We start from the raw sequence: 20,248 nt of genomic DNA, 5'->3' as shown, positions 1-20,248 counted from the left end.
GTCTCGGCTGGGAAAAGGGTGAAGAACCAATTCCGCAACATCTTATTAGGGCACCAAGGTGCGTTTAACAATTCGAGGGTGAACCGGCGTCCCTGCGCCTAACAACATTTAAAACAGTCACCCTTAATAATAATAAAAAATCACGACATACATTAGGGCGCCCCTGCAGCGCAGTAACGACAGGGAAATCAGCGAAACAATCAACGTTAACGAAACGGAAGAAATTTCGACCGCGTACGCGACGCGGGACCCTCTCCGCTCCCAGCGTTAGGTCGCTTTGCTTCCGGATGGACAGGAGGTGGCAGGCTCGAAGAAGAAGTAGGTTGTTGGTGCTTGGTCACGTCCAGGGCGGGCCCCGTTGGAGGGGGGGCAGCGGGGGCTTCCTCAGCCCTCAGAACCTGTTCATCTGCAGGAGGCACAACACAGTTCCCCCTGGGATCAACGGGCGTGTCAAGCAGCGTAGTCGGCCCGGCAGAACCCGGCAGGTCAGCTAGTGGGGATGAAGGACCGACACGCGCGTCAACATAGGGTTTAAGTCGCGAGGAATGAACATACCACCGACGTTTTCCGTATTGAACGCGGATACTTTGCGAGTTCCGAACATCTACCAGCGTCACAGGCCCCCGCCACGGCCTGTGCAGTTTAGGGGATGTGCCCGCCGGTACCTGGGGGCAGTGGAGCCACGCCAGGTCTCCCACTGACCAAGGCATGCGAGTATGCGATCGACGCGCGTACCGTTCGTTCATTGCCTGAGCACGGGCCGTCGCACACCGGGCAGCCTCTCGCGCTTCCGTTACTCGTTCAAGCGAGTCACGCACGTGGTCAGGCAGGGAGCGGGACGGTTGTTTACTCGGCGTACCCAGTTGCACATCGATGGGTGGAACATTTTCACGGCCATACATTAAAAAAAACGGTGAGTATCCCGTGGACGTGTGCGGAACCATGCGGTATGCCGCCAAGACGCCTGGTATGTGCAAGTCCCAATCGGTTTGCTTTTCACTGACAGTGTGACAAAGCATAGCGGAAAGGGTACGGTTGAATCGTTCCACCATACCATCTGTTTGTGGATGGTATGGGGAGGTGCGAACTTTCTTTGTACCTAGCGCGTCACAAACTTCCCTAAGCAATTTAGAGGAGAAATTCCGGCCTTGATCTGTGAGCAGCCTTTCAGGTGCCCCCTTGTCCATGACATACCCGTTCAAGAAAGCGTCGGTGATGGACGCTGCCGTTTGGTCGGGCAGAGGCCAGGCCATCGGCCATCGAGAAAAATATTCCACCCCGACCAGAAGGTATTTATTGCCCCTAGCCGACGGGGGAAACGGCCCCAGAATGTCGAGAGCCACTAATTCGTTGATACGGGACACTTCAATGGAACGCAACGGTGGTACATAGTGGTTCCGAGGCGGCTTCCTTTTCGCACAGTCATGGCACGAGCGGACAAAATCATTGATGTCCGCCGTCATACCGGCCCAGAAAAAATCCTTTTGCATCGCGGCCACAGTCTTTTGGACGCCGAGGTGCATCAACTTATCAGCGTGCAGAGCACGGAGCAGGTCGTAGCGAAGCGAAGTAGGCACCACCAAGCGTGGTCGGTCAGACACCCCGTCGGTACACATTAGCAATCCCGACTTACCCCGGAACATTTGCCACTTCCAGCCCGCCAATTGCGATTTCTGTTTTCCAACCAATTTACGTAGCGGAGACAGCGAGGCATCGGCCTCCTGCTCGCGCAACCAGACCGCGTGCGGCAGCCGTAAGGTATCATCGGTGTCCACCGACACCTGCTGGTCCACCTCTTTTGCTTTCGCCCCTGCGTCGTCCTCATTCGCTATCGCCCCCATAACCGCGCAGGGCGATGTGGGTGGTGCGGCGCAGCGGTGCGCGCCCGTCAGGCAAGTGCACGGAGGAACGGGTGGCAGCCTTGAGAGCGCATCAGCGTTCGCATGACGGGCCCCCTTTCGGTATGTTATATCGAAGGAAAATTCCTGTAACGATTCTAACCACCGGGCCAATTGGCCTGACGGCTGATCCAATTTGAGGGAATATTGCAAAGCCGCATGATCAGTGCGGACCAGGAATTTCCGTCCATACAGGTACGGTCGGTACAATCGAACAAAATGGACAATTGCCAAAAGTTCCCGCCTTGTCACGCAATATCGCGTTTCCGCAGGGGACAGAACCCTGCTGCCATACGCCACCACCCTCTCAACCCCGTCCTTACGTTGCGACAAAACGGCCCTAATGCCGATATCACTAGCATCCGTATCAAGGATGAACGGCTGTGAAAAATCTGGGTAATCTAACATAGGCGCCGTGGCGAGGTGGTCCCGAAGTGCCCTAAAGGAACTTTCTTCCTCCGCCCCCCATTTAAACCTTTGATTTTTGCCAGTCAGAACGTTTAATGGTTTTGCCAACGTCGCAAAGTTCTTAACGAAGCGGCGATAATAGGAAGCGAATCCAATAAACCGCCGAACATCACCCACTGAAGTGGGTGTGGGCCACTCACGTACACACTTCGTTTTCAGAGGGTCAGTGGATACACCGTCCGAACTGACAATATGACCCAGGTAACGGACGGAGTGTTGCAGGAGGTGGCATTTCCTCGGTTTAAACTTAAGGTCAGCCGCACGCATTCTTTGAAAAACTGTCTCAAGGCGTTGGAGATGTTCCTCGAACGTGCGGCTAAAGACAATTATATCGTCTAGATATATGAGGCACGTTTCCCACTGCAGTCCCGCCAACACCAATTCCATGAGCCGCTGAAACGTAGCCGGAGCCGCGTTCAGGCCCATCGGCAACCGATTAAATTCAAAGAGGCCTTGCGGCGTGCGGAATGCCGTTTTGGGTTTTGACTCGTCGTCGAGGGGAAGCTGCCAGAAGCCCGAGGACAGGTCAAGGGTGGAAAAGAATTTAGCACCCGATAAAGCATCCAATGAGTCATCCATCCTCGGTAAGGGGTACGCGTCCGCTACCGAGATTTTGTTCAACCGGCGGAAATCAACGCAAAACCTCGTACCACCATCTTTTTTCTTAACCAAAACGACGGGCGCGCCCCAAGGACTATTGGATGGTGAGATAATATCCGCCGCCAGCAATTCATCCACCGCCCCACGCACGTGTTCCCTTTCCGCCGGGCTCATGCGGTGAGGGTGCATACAGATGGGAGGTGCCGCACCGGTGTCAATATGGTGTGACAAAAGCGATGTGCGTCCGAGGTCCAAATCATTTCTGCTGAACACATCAGTGTACTGCAGCAACAGCGAACGCAAGGCGTTCCTATGTTCATTTGACAAGGAAGAATTCTCTCCGCATAAATCCGCGATCCAGCGTTCTTGTGAACGATCATGCGGAGGCCCATCCGCGGGCGTCCGAGCGCGCGGCGGTTTTTCACAGGAGGCGAAATCGGTAGTGGCGTGAGCCAGCACCGATCCCTCCGGAACAACAACGCGATCAGGTCCCCCATTCAAGACCTGTATGAAAGGTGCCTGACCTGGGCGCACGATCGTTTGTGCCGCCGCCAAAGAAAAAGATTTCGATACGGAATTCGATGGGGATAATAGCACGCCTTTCGCACCCCTTCCCATTTGAAGTGGTTTTCGGTAACGTAGCGGAATAAGCATTTGTGCTCCCGATGGAACCTCCACCGTAGCCGCAACAACAGCAGTAACTGCGTTACCTGTAGGCGCCTTGGCCAGCAGGGAAGGCAGGAACGCCATCCTACGACCCCCCGGCATTTCCAAACAGTCCTGGTCGACCCGTATTCGCAACGGCATCCGGCGCAGGAAATCCGTACCCAACAAGCATGGAACAGCTAGCGAGCGAGAAATTAACACAGGTCCTGCGGCGGTAATATTTCCGATAGCGATGCTCACATCCACCTGTCCGCAGATACCCATGCTCCCCCCATTGGCGGCAACACACGCATCATTAACCTTGCGTATTCTCGACGCAGGAATGGACAACAAATGAAAAATTACATCCGAAATTATGGTAGCCGATGCGCCAGTGTCCACCAAGATACGGACGTCAACGCCGTCGATGGTACCGCGTACCGTCGACGAGCCCGACGCCGCAGCCACAATCCTGCGAGCCAATTTCTTCCACTGTGTAGCAGAGCGTGGCAATGGAGCAGGAGAAGTTAAATTACCCTTAGGAGTGTAAGAATGAGTGCGAGTGGATGAGTGATGTGACACGACCTGCCGGGTGTCCGATTTGTGCCGACTCGCCCGAGGTTGTTGCAGCTCCGCGGCAGGTAGAGGAGATGGAGGTCCCCTTGGCGGAGGAGGCGACAGCAGAGGTCGGCAGCGGCAGTCACGGGCGAAGTGGCCCCGTCTGCCGCACTTAAAACACGCGGCCGACATCGGCCGGTGGTCGGACGACCCGGTCCTCGCACGCGGTCGGCCCGTGTAGTCGCCCCGCTGGTCGCGCAGCCGCCGGCCCGGAATCCTATGCGGGACAGCAGCAGCCAGCATGTCGTCGTCGCCCGAGTCGTCGGAGCAGTGGACAACCAGTCGCGGATTCCACCCCAGAGGCGGCCCGTCGATCTCGGGTTTCCCCGTCCACGCCGCCATCTGGTCCCACCGCTTGATATTAAACTTAGCGTCCACGCAGCGCGCCACCCACCGCGATGAAAGCGGTTCGTGACACTGGTAGAGAAATGTTGAGCTCTTGAGACAACTCCAGCATGCGGGAAAGGATGAGTAGATCCAAGTGCTCGGCCGTTGCGTCGGGGTAGGCGGCCATGGCCATCGCCATCAACGCCCCCCGATAGGCCAACGGCGATTCCTCCGGTGCCCGGCGACGCGACATAAATTTTCTGGTGGCCAATGTCGGCGGGTCGTAAAATTCCGCCATCTCTATGAACGCATCCCGCAGTGTCTTCTTCTTGGACGCCGGAATGGAGCGGAAGACTCCCAGAGACACATCATCGAGCAGCGTAGGTAGCGCTCCCAGCGCTTCTTCCTCCGTCCAGTTGACAGATCTAAAAGCTGACTCTAAGCGCCACGTAAAAGCACTCCAATCGCCCCCGGCGATAAATTCTTTAATTTGTGGAAGGCGATGTCCGCGGTGGCAGGCGCGTGCCGTGGGCGTCTCCGGCCGCCGTTCCCGCTCTCCGCTCGGTGCAGACAAAATGGCGTCCGGTGGCCGCGTGGTGGTAGGCGCGCCCAAAATGGCGGCCGACTACTCCGGCGCAGCCGCCCCACCCAAGACGACGGCGTCCTCCCGCGTGGCAGGAGCAATGGCGGGTCCCGCTTCCATAGCAGGACCCCTTCCCGCGGCATCCAGCTGATCGGCGATCTGGCGACCCATGGCTGGTGAGGACGCCACCGCGGTCACCAGGCTTAGCAGAATTGCGCGCAACGACTCAATCTGCTCCGCCATCAGCCGCCATTCGTCTCTCGGTCCTGCGGTGGGCGCATCCTCCCCCGGTCGACGCTGAGAGGCGTCGAGGCGAGCGTCGTCAGCCGGCGGGACCTGGGCTGTAGCTCCCAACAGCCCATCTTCATCCGTCTCGACCTCTTCCTCCGACAGAGGCACGGGCAGGTTCTTTTTTCTGAGGTGCTTAGACATCTTGACGATCGTCCAAACAGTCGCAGAATTACTTCTGACACCAGTGTAATAATCCTTCAGGAGACGGCTTCCGAATCAGTCCTTTTATTTCCACTCCACTCCACAATACATTTGCTCACTCACTCTCCATTGTTGGCAGACAACGGAGAGAGGACAGACTACCCACTGCGCACGTGGCAACCCGAGCCCCCGTCCGCGCGTGACCCTGCTCTTGTCAGTTTCAGTCTGCTCTCGATCGTTCTCTCTCACTCGCTCTTAATACCTTCGTCACATAGTTCCCCCAGCCAATCGTTCATGGACAGCTTGGACCATTCTCGATGGTTCCCTGTCAATCCCGGGACCACGCCCCTCATCCGGCTCCCCATTAGCTGGGGCCCCGAATGGCTAGGCCAATCACTCCTGATGACCTGTCGTGATGACGCATGGGCCATGGTCCCTATCTCAACCCTTATTGGCTACAAGCAGGACCGGCAAGCCAATCCCCACGTGAACCCTCTATAGCTGTTATTACATGTGTACACCCAGGACCCCATTGAAACTCATAGTGGCCTGGTCTCAGCTAGCTGTTGAAAGTTGCAAGCGAGAATTTCATCATCGCTTGCAGCTGGGGTTGGCATCGTCCCCCACTCCACCTGATGTCGAGGGTAAATGGGCGAGGTTTAAGACTGTGACTCATGCAGCTGCAATGGCTGCTTTGGGTACACGGTCCAGACCTCCTCCGACACCCTGGCTGACAGAGGAGGTGTCCAGGCTGGCTGAGAAAAAGCAACAGGCCCACTCTCATTGTCTACAGCATCCCACGCCAGCAAATGAGGAGGCTTACCGCAGCCTTCATTAGGAGATTCGTATAGCCGTGAGGCGCTGCAAGGATGGGTGGTGGGCACCGGTTGCTGAGGAGATGGAATCTGCCTCATTAGCCCGCAATCACAAATACATTTTTAATTCCATCAAAAAAGTAACTTGCAGCGCCTCACCTATCTCCATCCTTGAGGAAAGAGTGGTAATCTGATCTCCGACTCCCAGGAACAGGTCTGCAGGTTTGCAGAGAATGTATGTGAGGTCTTGGGGGAGGGGAATTCCCTCAGCCCAGACAACATCATGAGAAAAGTAGCCACCCCATCTGATTGGTTGGCTGAGGTGCCATCTGTTGAGGAAGTGAGAGGGGCGATCCGGAGTCTGAGACCAGGAAAGGCACCGGGCAGAGATGATCTCCCAAGCGAAATGCTGAGGGAGGGTGGCGTTTGTGCACAGACTGCCCTCCATGACATCATAACAACAGTCTGGACCACTGGACGGGTTATGCAGGATTGGAAGGATGCCCTGGTGGTCCCCCTCTTTAAGAAGGGGGACCGCACAGACTGTGGGAACAACGCCAGGCAGAGAAATGCTGAGGGAGGGTGGCATCTGTGCGCAGACTGCCCTAGATGACATCACACCTGTCTGTACTGTAGTGAGCCCAAAGGCGAGTGAGAGCTGTTACTTGAGGCAACAGTTTATTTAACAAATAACTCAATGCAAGGTCCCTACTATCAGCAATATTTTGCTTGATTTTCTGTTTGCACATAGTCATTTTAAGATGTTTTCTTGTTCATGTTTTTGTTTTCTGTTTGTTGCGGTTGCACCCGATTCAAGAGCCGAATGGCTCACAGGGCTATACCTAATAAATGAACTTAAACTTGAACTACTATGAAGGGCAACCGCCCCTTACACCTGCTACCTGGGGAGGTAATGGCCTCCGGGCTATCGTGCCTCCTAACACTGAGGCCCAGAACCAGAGACATATAGACAGACATATAATCAGACAGATATCACAGAGATACATAGAAAGAGACAAACATAGGCACACAGAGAAACCACGCCTCTGTGTCGAGGCCTTAAATAGAGAGAGAGGGGGTGGGGGCAGGGGCGGAGAGAGAGGGAGGGGTTAGAGAAATTAGCATGTCAATGAGTGGCACGGTGAGTGGCACGGTGCAAAAGCTTGAGAAAATTAGGAGACCTGGAGAGACACACACAGTGGGGACCACTCGACACTCAGCCCTCCAGGCTAGGGACCCTAGGGGAGGCCATCCTGACCCGATCCAGCCAAGGTCCTCGGCTCCCGGCCACTGGCCCACTCAGTCCCGGCCTGTATAAGGACGTCGGGTCTGGGGGTCTACCCAGGGTCTAACCACTGTCTCACTCAGTCACGGCCCTTAGAAGGACAGCAGGTCTGGGGGTCTACCCTGGGTCCTGCCACTGTCCCACTCAGTCATGGCCCTTAGAAGGACAGCGGGTCTAGGGGTCTACCCAGGGTCTGACCACTGTCCCACTCAGTCCTTAGAAAGACAGCGGGTCTGGGGGTCTACCCAGCGTCCGACCACTGTCTCACTCAGTCCTTAGAAAGACAGCGGGTCTAGGGGTCTACCCAGGGTCTGACCACTGTCCCACTCAGTCCTTAGAAAGACAGCGGGTCTGGGGGTCTACCCAGCGTCCGACCACTGTCTCACTCAGTCCTTAGAAAGACAGCGGGTCTGGGGGTCTACCCAGGGTCTGACCACTGTCCCACCTCAGTCCTGAGAAATACAGCGGGTCTGGGGGTCTACCCTGGGTCCGACCACTGTCTTACTCAGTCCAGGCCCTTAGAAGGACAGCAGGTCTGGGGGCTACCCAGGGTCTGACGACTGTTCCACCTCAGTCCAGGCCCTTAGAAGGACAGCGGGTCTGGGGGTCTACCCAGGGTCCGACCACTGGCCCACTCAGTCCAGGCCCTGAGAAGGACAGCAGGTCTGGGGGTCTACCCAGGGTCTAACTCTAAGCCCGGTCTTCAGTCTCCGGCTTCGGGACGACTGCCGAACCCGTTCAGGGATCCAGCTTTTAGACACCTCCCCGGGTCTCTCCGGCCCTAGCCATGCCTCCCTTCCAGAGTGTTCCAGGGGATCCTAGAACATTCCCCCAGCCCCCCCCCCCCCCTCCTGTTGTCTGGGGGACCTCGGTGGCCCACATATCACCCCCTACTGACGTATGTCCGCTAGTGCAGGTAGGTACACCGCGTGTTCATGGCGTTACAGTACCACAGGACGTGTTCCGCAGGATTGGAAGGATGCCCTGGTGGTCCCCTTCTCTAAGAAGGGGAGAGGTAGTGTAGCGGTTAGCGCTACGCTGCGCTACGAACCTGCGGACCCGGGTTCGATTCCCGCTCATGGCCAACACCAGTGACGATTATCTGAACCAGTCCAGGGCCTCCCCTAGGTCGACTCGGCCTCAAATGAGTACCTGGTGCAGTGTGTAAACATGGCCACCCACCCCCTCGTGTGCCGTGCCGGCTTTTATAGGTGCTCGCTTACAGCACTTGGGGTACTTTGTGAATAATGTTTGTGTGTCTCTGTGTGTCTCTGTGTGTCTCTGTGTGTCTGTGTGTGTCTATGTGTGTCTCTGTGAGTCTGAATGTGTCTCTGTGTGTCTCTGTGAGTCTGAGTGTGTCTCTGTGAATATCTGTGAGTTTGTGTGTGTCTCTGTGTGTGTCTGTGAGTCTCAGTGAGTGAGTCTTTGTGTGTCTCCGTGTGTCTCCGTGTGTCTCTGTGTGTCTCTGTGTGTCTCTGTGTGTCTCTGTGCGTATATCTTTGTGTGTGTCTCTGTGTGTGTATCTCTGTGTGTCTCTGTGTGTCTCTGTGTGTCTCTGTGTCTCTGTGTGTCTCTGTGTGTGTATCTATGTGTGTCTCTGTGTGTCTCTGTGTATCTATGTGTGTCTCTGTGTGTGTATCTGTGTGTCTCTGTGTGTATATCTGTGTGTATATCTATGTGTGTCTCTGTGTGTCTCTGTGTGTCTCCGTGTGTATCTATGTGTCTGTCTCTCTGTAGGTGGTGGAGGAGGTGGCTAGGCGCGTTCTCGACGAGGTCCCGGTGCCGCTGGCTGAGCGCGAGCTCGTGGAGAAGTTCCCCGTCCGCTACGACGAGTCCATGAACACGGTGCTGGTGCAGGAGGTGCTGCGGTGAGTCACAGCCGGGGGCAAAGCTCCCGCAGGTAGCCTCGAGCAGGCCTGGAGGGGCAAGTGCCGTCAGTAGCGCGCGGCACCTGAGAAGTAGACAAAGGCAAAGCTATTGGGTCAAGGGCGCCACGGTGGCGGGGAGATGTTAACTACCTCGCCTGGTATGCAGGAGGCCGTGGGTTCGATCCCCACCCTGACAATGCCTGCTACAGCATGCAGGACCCGTGTCTCCCCGTGTCTCCCCGCATCTCATCCCCACATCTGCCTGCATCTCCCCATGTCTCCCCACATCTCCCCGTGTCCCATCCCCACGTCTCCCCGCGTCTCCCCGTGTCTCCCCGTGTCTCATCTCCGTGTCTCCCCGTGTCTCCCTGCATCTCCCCGCGTCTCCCCGTGTCTCCCTGCATCTCCCCACATCTCCCCGTGTCTCCCCGTGTCTCCTTGCATCTCCACACATCTCCCCGTGTCTCCCTGTGTCTCCCCGTGTCTCCCTGCATCTCCCCGCATCTCCCCGCGTCTCCCCGTGTCTCCCTGCATCTCCCCAAATCTCCCCGTGTCTCACCCACGTGTTTCTCCGTGTCTCCCCGTGTCTCCCTGCATCTCCCCTATCTCCCCGTGTCTCCCTATGTCTTCCCGCATCTCCCCATGTTTCGCCGTGTCTCCCCGTGTCTCATCCCCGCGTCTCCCCGTGTCTCCCCGCGTCTCCCCGTGTCTCCCCGTGTCTCATCCCCACGTCTCCCCGTGTCTCCCCGTGTCTCCCCGTGTCTCCCCGTGTCTTCCCGCATCTCCCCGTGTCTCCTCGTGTCTCCCCGTGTTTCATCCCCGCGTCTCCCCGTGTCTCCCCGTGTGTCTCCCCGCGTCTCTGCCGTGCAGCTACAACCGTCTGCTGGAGGCTGTGCGCTGCAGCCTGCAGGCCCTGCTGCGTGCTCTGCAGGGCCTCGTGGTGATGTCCTCCGAGCTCGAGTTGATGGCTCACAGCCTGTACACCAACGCCGTACCAGCACTGTGGCAGGCCAAGGTCAGTCACCACGGAGACACCACGGAGACAGGGAGACACGGAGACACAGAGAGACACAGAGACACCACGGAGACACCACGGAGACACGGAGAGACACAGAGACACCACAGAGACACGGAGACAGAGAGACACACAGACACCACAGAGACACAGAGAGACACAGAGACACCACAGAGACACAAGAGACACCACAGAGACACCACAGAGACACCACAGAGACACCACGGGGACACGGAGACACAGAGAGACACAGAGACACAGAGAGACACCACAGAGACACCACAGGTGGTGCAGGGTACGAGCTCGAGTTGATGGCTCACAGCCTCTACACCAACGCCGTGCCAGCACTGTGGCAGGCCAAGATGACTCACCACGGAGACACAGAGACACAGAGACACCACGGAGACACGGAGACACGGAGTCACAGAGAGACACAAAGACACAGAGACACCACGGGGACACGGAGACACAAAGACACCACAGAGACACCACGGGGACACCACGGATAGACAGAGACATGGGGACACGGAGACACAGAGACAGAGACACCATGGGAACACCACGGAGACACAGAGACACGGAGACACAGAGACAGAGACACAGAGACACCATGGGGACACCACGGAGACACAGAGACACGAAGACACAGAAACAGAGACATAGAGACACTACGGAGACACCACATAGACACAGAGACACGGAGACACCACGGGGAGACAGAGACATGGGGATGCGAAGAAACGCTGGTGATGGTGGTGATGGTGATGGCGGTGGTGCTGGTGGTGGTGGTGATACTGCTGGTGGTCATGATGATGATGATGGTGGTGACGGTGTTGGTGGTGATGGTGGTGGTGCTGGTGGTATGACGCTGGTTCTGCTGGTGTTGGGTGCTGGTGGTGGTGATGGTGGTGGTAGTGGTGGTGGTGGTAGTGGTGGTGGTAGTGGTGGTGGTAGTGGTGGTAGTGGTGGTGGTGGTAGTGGTGGTGGTAGTGGTGGTGGTATTGTTGGTGGTAGTGGTTCTGGTGGTGTTGGGTGCTGGTGGTGGTGGTGGTGGTAGTGGTGGTGGTAGTGGTGCTGGTAGTGGTGCTGGTGGGGATGGGTGCTGGTGGTGGTAGTGGTGGTGGTGGTGATGGGTGCTGGTGGTGATGGTGGTGCTGGTAGTGGTGGGTGCTGGTAGTGGTGCTGGTGGTGATGGTGGTGCTGGTGGTGGTGGTGGTGGTAGTAGTGGTGGTGGTGCTGGTGGTGATGGTAGTTGTGCTGGTAGTGGTGGTGGGTGGTGCTGGTGGTGCTGGTGGTGATGGTAGTGGTGCTGGTGGTGGTGGGTGCTGGTGATGGTAGTGGTGCTGGTGGTGGTGCTGGTGCTGGTGGTGCTGGTGGCGGTGGTGATGGTAGTGGTGCTGGTAGGGATGGGTGCTGGTGGTGGTAGTGGTGGTGGTGATGGGTGCTGGTGGTGATGGTGGTGGTGCTGGTGGTGCTGGTAGTGGTGGGTGCTGGTAGTGGTGCTGGTGGTGATGGTGGTGCTGGTGGTGGTAGTGGTGGTGGTAGTGGTGCTGCTGGTGGTAGTGGTGCTGGTGGTGGTAGTGGTGCTGGTGGTAGTGGTGGTGGTGCTGGTGCTGGTGGTAGTGGTGATGTTGGTGGTGGGTGCTGGTGGTGATGGTAGTGGTGCTGGTGGTAGTGGTGGTGCTGGTGGTGATGGTAGTGGTGCTAGTAGTGGTGGTGGTAGTGGTGGTGGGTGGTGCTGGTGGTGATGGTAGTGGTGCTGGTGCTGGTGGTGGTAGTGGTGCTGGTGGTGGTGGGTGCTGGTGATGGTAGTGGTGCTGGTGGTGGTGCTGGTGGTGATGGTAGTGGTGCTGGTGGTGGTGGTAGTGGTGCTGGTGATGGTGCTGGTGGTGCTGGTGGTGGTGGTGATTGTAGTGGTGCTGGTGGTGATGGTAGTGCCGCTGGTGGTGATGGGTGCTAGTGGTGCTGGTGGTGCTGGTGGTGGTGATGTTGGTATGACGCTCGTGCCGGTGGTGCCCCACTGCAGGCGTACCCCTCCCTGAAGCCGCTGGCTCCATGGCTATCCGAGTTGTCCCGCCGCGTCGACTTCGTGAGCCGCTGGGCGGCCTCCGACGGCCCCCCGGCCTCCTTCTGGATTGGGGGCCTCTTCTTCCCGCAGGCCTTCCTGACGGGCACCCTGCAGAACCACGCCCGCCGCACGGGCACCGCCATCGATGCGCTTTCCTTCACCTTCCAGGTGACTCCGTCTCTCTCTGTGGGTCTCTGTGGGTCTTTGTAGGAGTCTATGGGTCTCTGTGGGTCTCTATAGGAGTCTCTATAGGAGTCTATGGGTCTCTGTGGGTCTCTATGGGTGTCTGTGGGTATCTGTGTGTCTCTGTGGGTCTTTGTGAGTTCATATGGGTCTCTGTGGGTGTCTATGGGTCTCTGTGGGTGTCTATGAGTCTCTATGGGTCTCTATGGGTCTTTATGGGTATCAATGGGTCTCTATGGGAGTCTATGGGTCTCTATGGGAGTCTATGGGCCTTCCTGACGAGCACCCTGCAGAACCACACCCGCCGCACCGGCACCGCCATCGACGCGCTCTCCTTCACCTTCCAGGTGACTCCGTCTCTCTCTGTGGGTCTCTATAGGAGTCTATGGGTCTCTGTGGCAGAGGTCGCAACCGGGTACCCGATACCCGTACCCTACTTGAAACCCGGCTACCCGTACCCGGCCGGGTACGGGTACGGGTAGCCGTTTGTGACCCTGGTGCGGCCGGGTACGGGTACGGGTAAGGAATCAAAACCCGTTTGCGACCTCTGCTCTGTGGGTGTATATGGGTATCTGTTTGTCTCTGTGGGTCTTTGTGGGTGTATATGGGTGTCTGTGTGTCTCTGGGTCTCTGTGGGTCTTTGTGAGTTCATATGGGTCTCTGTGGGTCTTTGTGGGTCTATGTGGGTGTCTATGGGTCTCTGTGGGTCTCTGTGGATCTCTGTATGTCTCTGTGGGTGTCATTGGGTCTTTGTGGATGTATATGAGTCACTGTGGGTCTCTGTAGGTCTTTGTGGGTCTCTGTGGGTCTCTGTGGGTCTCTATGGGTGTTTGTGGGTCTTTATTGGTGTTTATACGTCTCTGTGGGTGTTTATGGGTCTCTATGGGTGTTTATCGGGCTCTGTGGGTGTTTATGGGTCTCTGTGGGTCTCTATGGGTAATTTATCAGTCTTCATTGATGTATATGGGTCTCTATGGGTCTCTATGGGTGTCTGTGGGTCTCTATGGGTATCTGTGGGTCTTTATGGGTGTCTGTGGGTCTCTATGCGTGTCTGTGGGTCTCTATGGGTGTCTGTGGGTCTCTTTGAGTCTCCATGGGTCTCTGTGGGTCTCTTTGGGTGTATGTGGGTATCTTTGAGTCTTTATGGGTCTCTGTTGGTCTCTAGCCACCACAAATATCCAACAGGCATCCTCAGGGTCGGGATTGAACCTCACAACCTCCCGCGTTCCAGGCAAGGTAGTCAACATCTCATCATGGTTGGGATTGAGCCCACGACCTCCTGCATACCCGTTGAGGTAGTTAACATCTCGTCAAGGGAACGAGAGAGAGAGACAGGCAAACTCCAGATATACAACATGTTTAATCAGAGTCGTGTTCAAACCCCACGACCTCCTGCATACCAGGTGAGGTAGTTTACATCTCATCAAGGTCAGGATCGAACCCACGACCTCCTGCACACCAGGCAAGGTAGTTAACATCATGTCAGTGTCGGGATCGAACCCATTACCGCCCACGTACCAGGCGAGATAGTCAACATTTCATCAGGGTCGGGATCGAACGCCATGACCTGTCTACCAGGCGAGGTAGTGAACATCTCGTCAGGGTCGATATTGAACACACAACCTCCCGCGTACCGGGCGAGGTTGTTAACATCTCATCAGGGTTGGGATGGAACCCACGACCTCCCGCGTACCAGGCGAGGTAGTGAACATCTCATCAGAGTCTTGATCAAACTCACGACCTCCCGCATACCGGGCGAGGTAGTTAACATCTCACCAGAATCGGGATCGAACCCATGACCTCCCGCATACCAGACGAGGTAGTGAACACCTCAACTGAATCGGGATCTAACCCATGACCTCCCGCGTACCAGACGAGGTAGTTAACATCTCATCAGGCTCAGGATCGAACCCACGATCTCCCGCGTACTGGGTGAGGTAGTTAACATCTCACGAGAATCGGGATTGAACCCACGATCTCCCGCATACCAGACGAGGTAGTTAACATCTCACCAGAATCGGGATCGAACCCACGACCTCTTGCGTACTGGGCGAGGTAGTGAACATCTCCCGCTGCGCTCTCCCCCAGGTGATGCGCGATCCGGCCGAGGCCCTGGTGAGGCCTCCGCCCGACGGCTGCTACATCTGGGGCCTCTTCCTGGAGGGCGCCCGCTGGGACGCGCCCAGCGGCCTCCTGGCCGAGTCGCTGCCGCGGCAGCTCCACACCCCCATGGCCGTGCTGTGGCTCAGGCCTCGTGTCCAGCAGCAGCAGCAGCGGCAGCAGCAGCGGCAGCAGCAGCAGGAAGGGGAGCAGCAGGGAGGGCTCGACGGCGATGGCGGCGATGGCGACGCAGAAGCCGGAGTCTACTGCTGCCCCGTCTACAAGACGTTGGCGCGAGCTGGTGAGTGGGGAGTACGGGGTGGTGGTGGTAATGGTTGTGATGGTGGTGATGGTGGTGATGGTGGTGGTGATGGTATTGGTGGTAATGGTTGTGATGGTGATTGTGGTGGTGATAGTAGTGGTGGTGGTGATGATGATGATGATGGTGGTGGTGGTGGTGGTGATGATGATGGTGGTGGCGGTGATTGTAGTGGTGGTGGCGGTGATGGTGGTGGTGGTAATGGTTGTATTGGTGGTAATGGTGGTGATGGTGGTGATGGTGGTGGTGATTGTGGTGGTGATAGTAGTGGTGGTGATGATGATGATTGTGATTGTGGTGTTGGTGATGGTGATGGTGGTGATGATAATGGTGGTGGTGGTGGTGATGATGATGGTGGTGATGATGATGGTGGTGGCGGTGATTGTGGTGGTGGTAATGGTGGTGATAGTAATGGTGGTTATGATGATGATGGTGCTAGTGGTGGTGATGGTCTAGTGAAGGTGGTGGTGATAATCGGCTTGTTGCCACCACATCAGCCAAATGGGGGCTCTGGATGGGTGCAAGGGGCTGGTAATCCCTCCACCTTCAACCTAACTATCACTAATCCACGTGTTACAAATCTTTACAAACTTGTGCCGAAGGCCCCGGGGGAACAGGCGTCTATGACGTCTCCTGGCCAAACCCAATTTGGCGGAGCCAGGAGACTGAATCTTTACCCACGGGGCTCCTCCAGAAACAACAAAAAGCCACTGTGGGTGGCCACGTGGAATGTTCGAACGCTCACTGCGGATGAGATGTTTGCCACTCCTCTGTAGGGAGCTGGACCGGTACCGCCTGGATCTCTGCGGTATTCAGGAGGTCCGGTGAACCGGTTCTGGCTCCTGCCACCATGAGGGGTGGACAGTCCTCTACTCGGGGCAGGAGACTACCAAACAACAGGGAGTGGCTCTTCTTCTGAACAAAAGAATGAAGGGGGCACGGGAGCATGGAGGTGAGGTGTGGGAAGCTGTAAGCCCCAGGCTACTGTGGGCTCCCCTTCCCATCAACCGGAGGCGAGGAGTGGTGGTCGTGGTTACTTACGCCCCCACCAAAGATGAACATCAGTGGCGGGATGCAGGCAAGACCGATGAGTCGAATGCTTTCTATGACCTCCTGTCACAAGTGCGAGCTAAAGTGGCCCCTCGGGATAGAGTCATCCTGTTGGGTGACTTTAATGCCCGAGTTGGTTATAATGTTGGCACCTGGTCTGGAGTGATTGGAAGGCATGAGCTAGATCAGCTCAATAACAACGGTAGGAGGCTGCTAAACTTCTGTGCAGCCCATGGGCGTGTTACCAACATGCAGTTCCGGCATTGACGCGTCATCTACACATCATGGATGCATGCCGGGTCCAAGCAAGAACATCTACTAGACTATATAGTGATGGAACAGCGGATACTGGACCATGTAGTTGATTGTGTGAGGAGTTAACAAATCCTTGAAATATCTGGACACAATCTTATCGGTGAGCTCCTCCGGCATGCAAGGCTGCACTGGTTGGTAGCCAGCATGCCCGTCCACCGCATGCCCAAGCAGCTGTTTGGCCACATTGAGGGGGCTAAATGGGCAAGACATGGGCTGGAGAAGAGATGATGGGTGAGTTAGTGAGTGGGTGAGTTAGTGCATGGATGAGTTAGTGAGTGAGCGAGTTAGTACGTGGGTGAGTTAGTGAGTGGGTGAGTTAGTTCGTGGGTGAGTTAGTGCGTGGGTGAGTTAGTGAGTGGGTGAGTTAGTGAGTGGGTGAGTTAGTGCATGGATGAGTTAGTGAGTGAGCGAGTGAGTGGTACGCGCTAGAGAGTAGATGAAGTGATGAGGACATGGAGCTGAGTGGACTTGCCGATGACTGGTACCAGCGGTGTCAAGATCGGCCTCTGTGGAGGAGGCTCGTGAAGGACGCTGCGACTGGGCAGTTGGAGGCAGTCGCCCTCCAGCAACAATGGAGAGGAGCGACAAATACAACGAGTGGAGCTCCGGGCGGCTAGAACACAGAAAGTTGGCACAGTGGGGGGGGGGGGGGCACAGGTGGTGCATCTACTGGTCAACTCAGTCAGTCGACCCCATGACACCTGTTGGGCCTATTCCGTGACCTGCCAGCGGGCGTTTGACACTTCATGTGGCCTCAAAGTGCACCAAGCCTGGCACAAGCGCCGTGGTGAATGTCAGCTGTTGTTGTTGATGGGGGGTGATGGTGATGATGATGATGACAGTGATGATGACAGTGATGATGATGGTGATGACGATGATGATGGTGATGATGATGACGATGGTGATGACGGTGGTGATGATGGTGATGATGATAATGGTGATGATGATGGTGATGATGATGTTCACGATGGGGATGACAATGATGGTGATGATGATGATGGTGATGATGGTGATGATAATGGTGATGATGGTGATGATGGTGATGACGATGGTGATGATGACGATAATGACAATTTTGATGGTGATGATGGTGATGACGATGGTGATGATGATGATGGTGATAATGATGATGTTCACGATGGTGATGACAATGATGGTGATGATGGTGATGATGACGATGATGGTGATGATGATGGTGATGATGACGATGGTGATGATGGTGATAATGGTGATGATGATGGTGATGATGATGTTCACGATGGTGATGACAATGATGGTGATGACAATAATGGTGATGACAATGATGGTGATGACAATGATGGTGATGACGATGGTCATGGTGATGACGATGGTGATGACGATGGTGATGATGATGGTGATGACAATGATGATGACGATGGTGATGACAATGATGGTGATGATGGTGATGACAATGATGGTGATGATAATGGTGATGGTGATGACGATGGTGATGACAATGATGACGATGATGGTGGACAGGAACGCTGTCCACCACCGGTCACTCCACCAACTTCGTGATGGCCGTTGACCTGCCGAGTGACCGCAAGCAGAGCCACTGGGTGAAGCGTGGAGCTGCCTTGCTGTGCGCCCTCGACTACTGAGCAGGTGATACAGTGGTACTTCAAGGCACTAGGGGCCGTCCATAAATGACGTCACGCACCTGGGGGGGGGGGCGGTTGAGAAATGTGACGTCACATCAAAATGCGCAACACGTTCTACTTAATTAAATAGACTTTTTAATATGTTTTCTCCTACAACATCAGAGTGCAGCGCCACATTCAATACGCACTACAATGACAATAGTTTAAAGCGATTTGAAGAATGTTTTATTTTGGAGGGGGGGGGGGCAGAGCTTTGTGACGTCATATTTGAGGGGGGTCTGACTTTTTGTGACGCCGTGTAACGATGGGTGGGGGGGGGGTCAAAAATCGTCCAAAATCACGTGACGTCATTTATGGACGGCCCCCTACTAGGTACTAGAGTGGTACTACAGTGGTGATACAGTGGGTATACAGTGCTACTACAGTGGTGATACAGTGGTAATACAGTGGTGATACAGTGGTGATACAGTGGTGATACAGTGGTAATACAGTGGTGGTACAGTGGTGGTACAGTGGTGATACAGTGGTGGTACAGTGGTACTACAGTGGTAATACAGTGGTGATACAGTGGTAATACAGTGGTGATACAGTGGTGGTACAGTGGTGATACAGTGGTGGTACAGTGGTGATACAGGTAGCCTGTAACAGACTGTCAGGGCAAGGTGCTGTCAGTAGCGAGTAGCAGCAGCAGCGTCTGTGAAGGCTACCGGCACTGTGGCGCCATACACAGCGGGGGTGGGTGGCCAGCACCACGCCCGGCCGCCTTTGTCTCTCCCCCAGTGTCGATACTTTACTACTCCACACCACCACCACACAGGGCTCTCACTTGAGGCTGATTCGACCCTGGGGAAAGGGGGCACAGGGCAAACGGTTGTCCAGATAATCGCTGTCACTGGGTTTTGGCGTTGGCGGTGGTGGTGGTGGCCGTGAGCGGGAATCCAACTCGGGTCTCTGGCCGGGTTTGTCGGAGTGCAGCCTGCCTAGCACGCTAACCGCAGCGCCGCCGCTCAGCTGATAGTTCACATCTCGCCATGGTGGCCAGGGAGATGTTGACGACCTCGCCTGGTGTGCAGGAGGTCGTGAGTTTGATCCCGACCCTGATGAGATGTTAACTACCTCGCCTGGTGTGCAGGAGGTCGTGAGTTCGATCCCGACCCTGATGAGATGTTAACTACCTCGCCTGGTGTGCAGGAGGTCGTGAGTTCGATCACGACCCTGATGAGATGTTGACGACCTCGCCTGGTGTGCAGGAGGTCGTGAGTTCGATCCCGACCCTGATGAGATGTTAACTATCTCGCCGTCTCTCTCCCTAGGGTGCAGACCTCCCCCATCCCCCCTCCCTCCCTCCCTCCCTCCACCCTCCCTCCTCCGCCCTGCCTCCTCAACCTGGGATCTCACAGCAGCGATCATCATCATCGCCATCATCGTTATCATCGTCATCATCATCGTCATCATCGTCATCGTTATCATCGTCATCGTCATCAATCGTCATCGTCATCATCGTCATCGTCGTCATTGTCATCATCGTCATCATCGTCATCATCGTCATCATCGTCATCATCATCGTCGTCATCATCGTCGTTATCGTCATCATCGTCATCAACGTCATCGTCATCATCATCGTCATCATTGTCATCATCATCATCGTCATCATCATCGTTGTCATCGTCGTTGCTTCCCACTCGCCGTCCTCCTGCGACCCGCCCCAGCAAGGCCGCTTCGTTTTCGTTGTGGCACGAAAGGAGTCCTTGAGATTCTGTGCCGCTTCACTCCACTGGTCTTACAAAGAGCGCTTACAACAACAACAACAACATGATGCATATGTAATAAAAGACTCCGTCAGGCACTGCTGGTCTTCGCTTGTCTTTTATTCAGGTTCTTCTCCGCACCCCACTGGTCTCCTCCGCGGACCAGCGTCGTCTCTCGCGCGCGCCCCGCGCATGCGCTCCCTCCTCAGCTCCTCCACTTGTCCTCACACCCCGCTGGTCCTGACAAGGGACCAGCGTCTCCTCTCGCGTGCCGTGCACGCTCCTCTCG

At 55.9% G+C, this 20,248-nt stretch overlaps 1 protein-coding gene across 1 annotated transcript in view; it reads left to right on the top strand.

Annotated features, from left to right (window-relative positions):
* The window catches only part of DNAH1 (dynein axonemal heavy chain 1), a 184,833-nt gene extending 164,789 nt beyond the window's left edge, over positions 1-20,044 (top strand). Inside the window, exons 76-81 of the mRNA XM_078877706.1 lie at positions 9,409-9,539; positions 10,410-10,554; positions 12,581-12,790; positions 14,894-15,206; positions 18,090-18,215; positions 19,525-20,044. Of these exons, the coding sequence (XP_078733832.1) occupies positions 9,409-9,539; positions 10,410-10,554; positions 12,581-12,790; positions 14,894-15,206; positions 18,090-18,211 (921 nt within the window). The 3' untranslated portion in view covers positions 18,212-18,215; positions 19,525-20,044. The remainder of the gene's footprint in view (positions 1-9,408; positions 9,540-10,409; positions 10,555-12,580; positions 12,791-14,893; positions 15,207-18,089; positions 18,216-19,524) is intronic.
* Positions 20,045-20,248: the final 204 nt, after the last annotated feature.

Source organism: Lampetra fluviatilis, chromosome 48, assembly GCF_964198595.1.
Source record: "Lampetra fluviatilis chromosome 48, kcLamFluv1.1, whole genome shotgun sequence".
NCBI classification, from domain to species: Eukaryota; Metazoa; Chordata; class Hyperoartia; order Petromyzontiformes; family Petromyzontidae; genus Lampetra; species Lampetra fluviatilis.
This window is presented reverse-complemented; position numbering and strand designations above follow the sequence as displayed.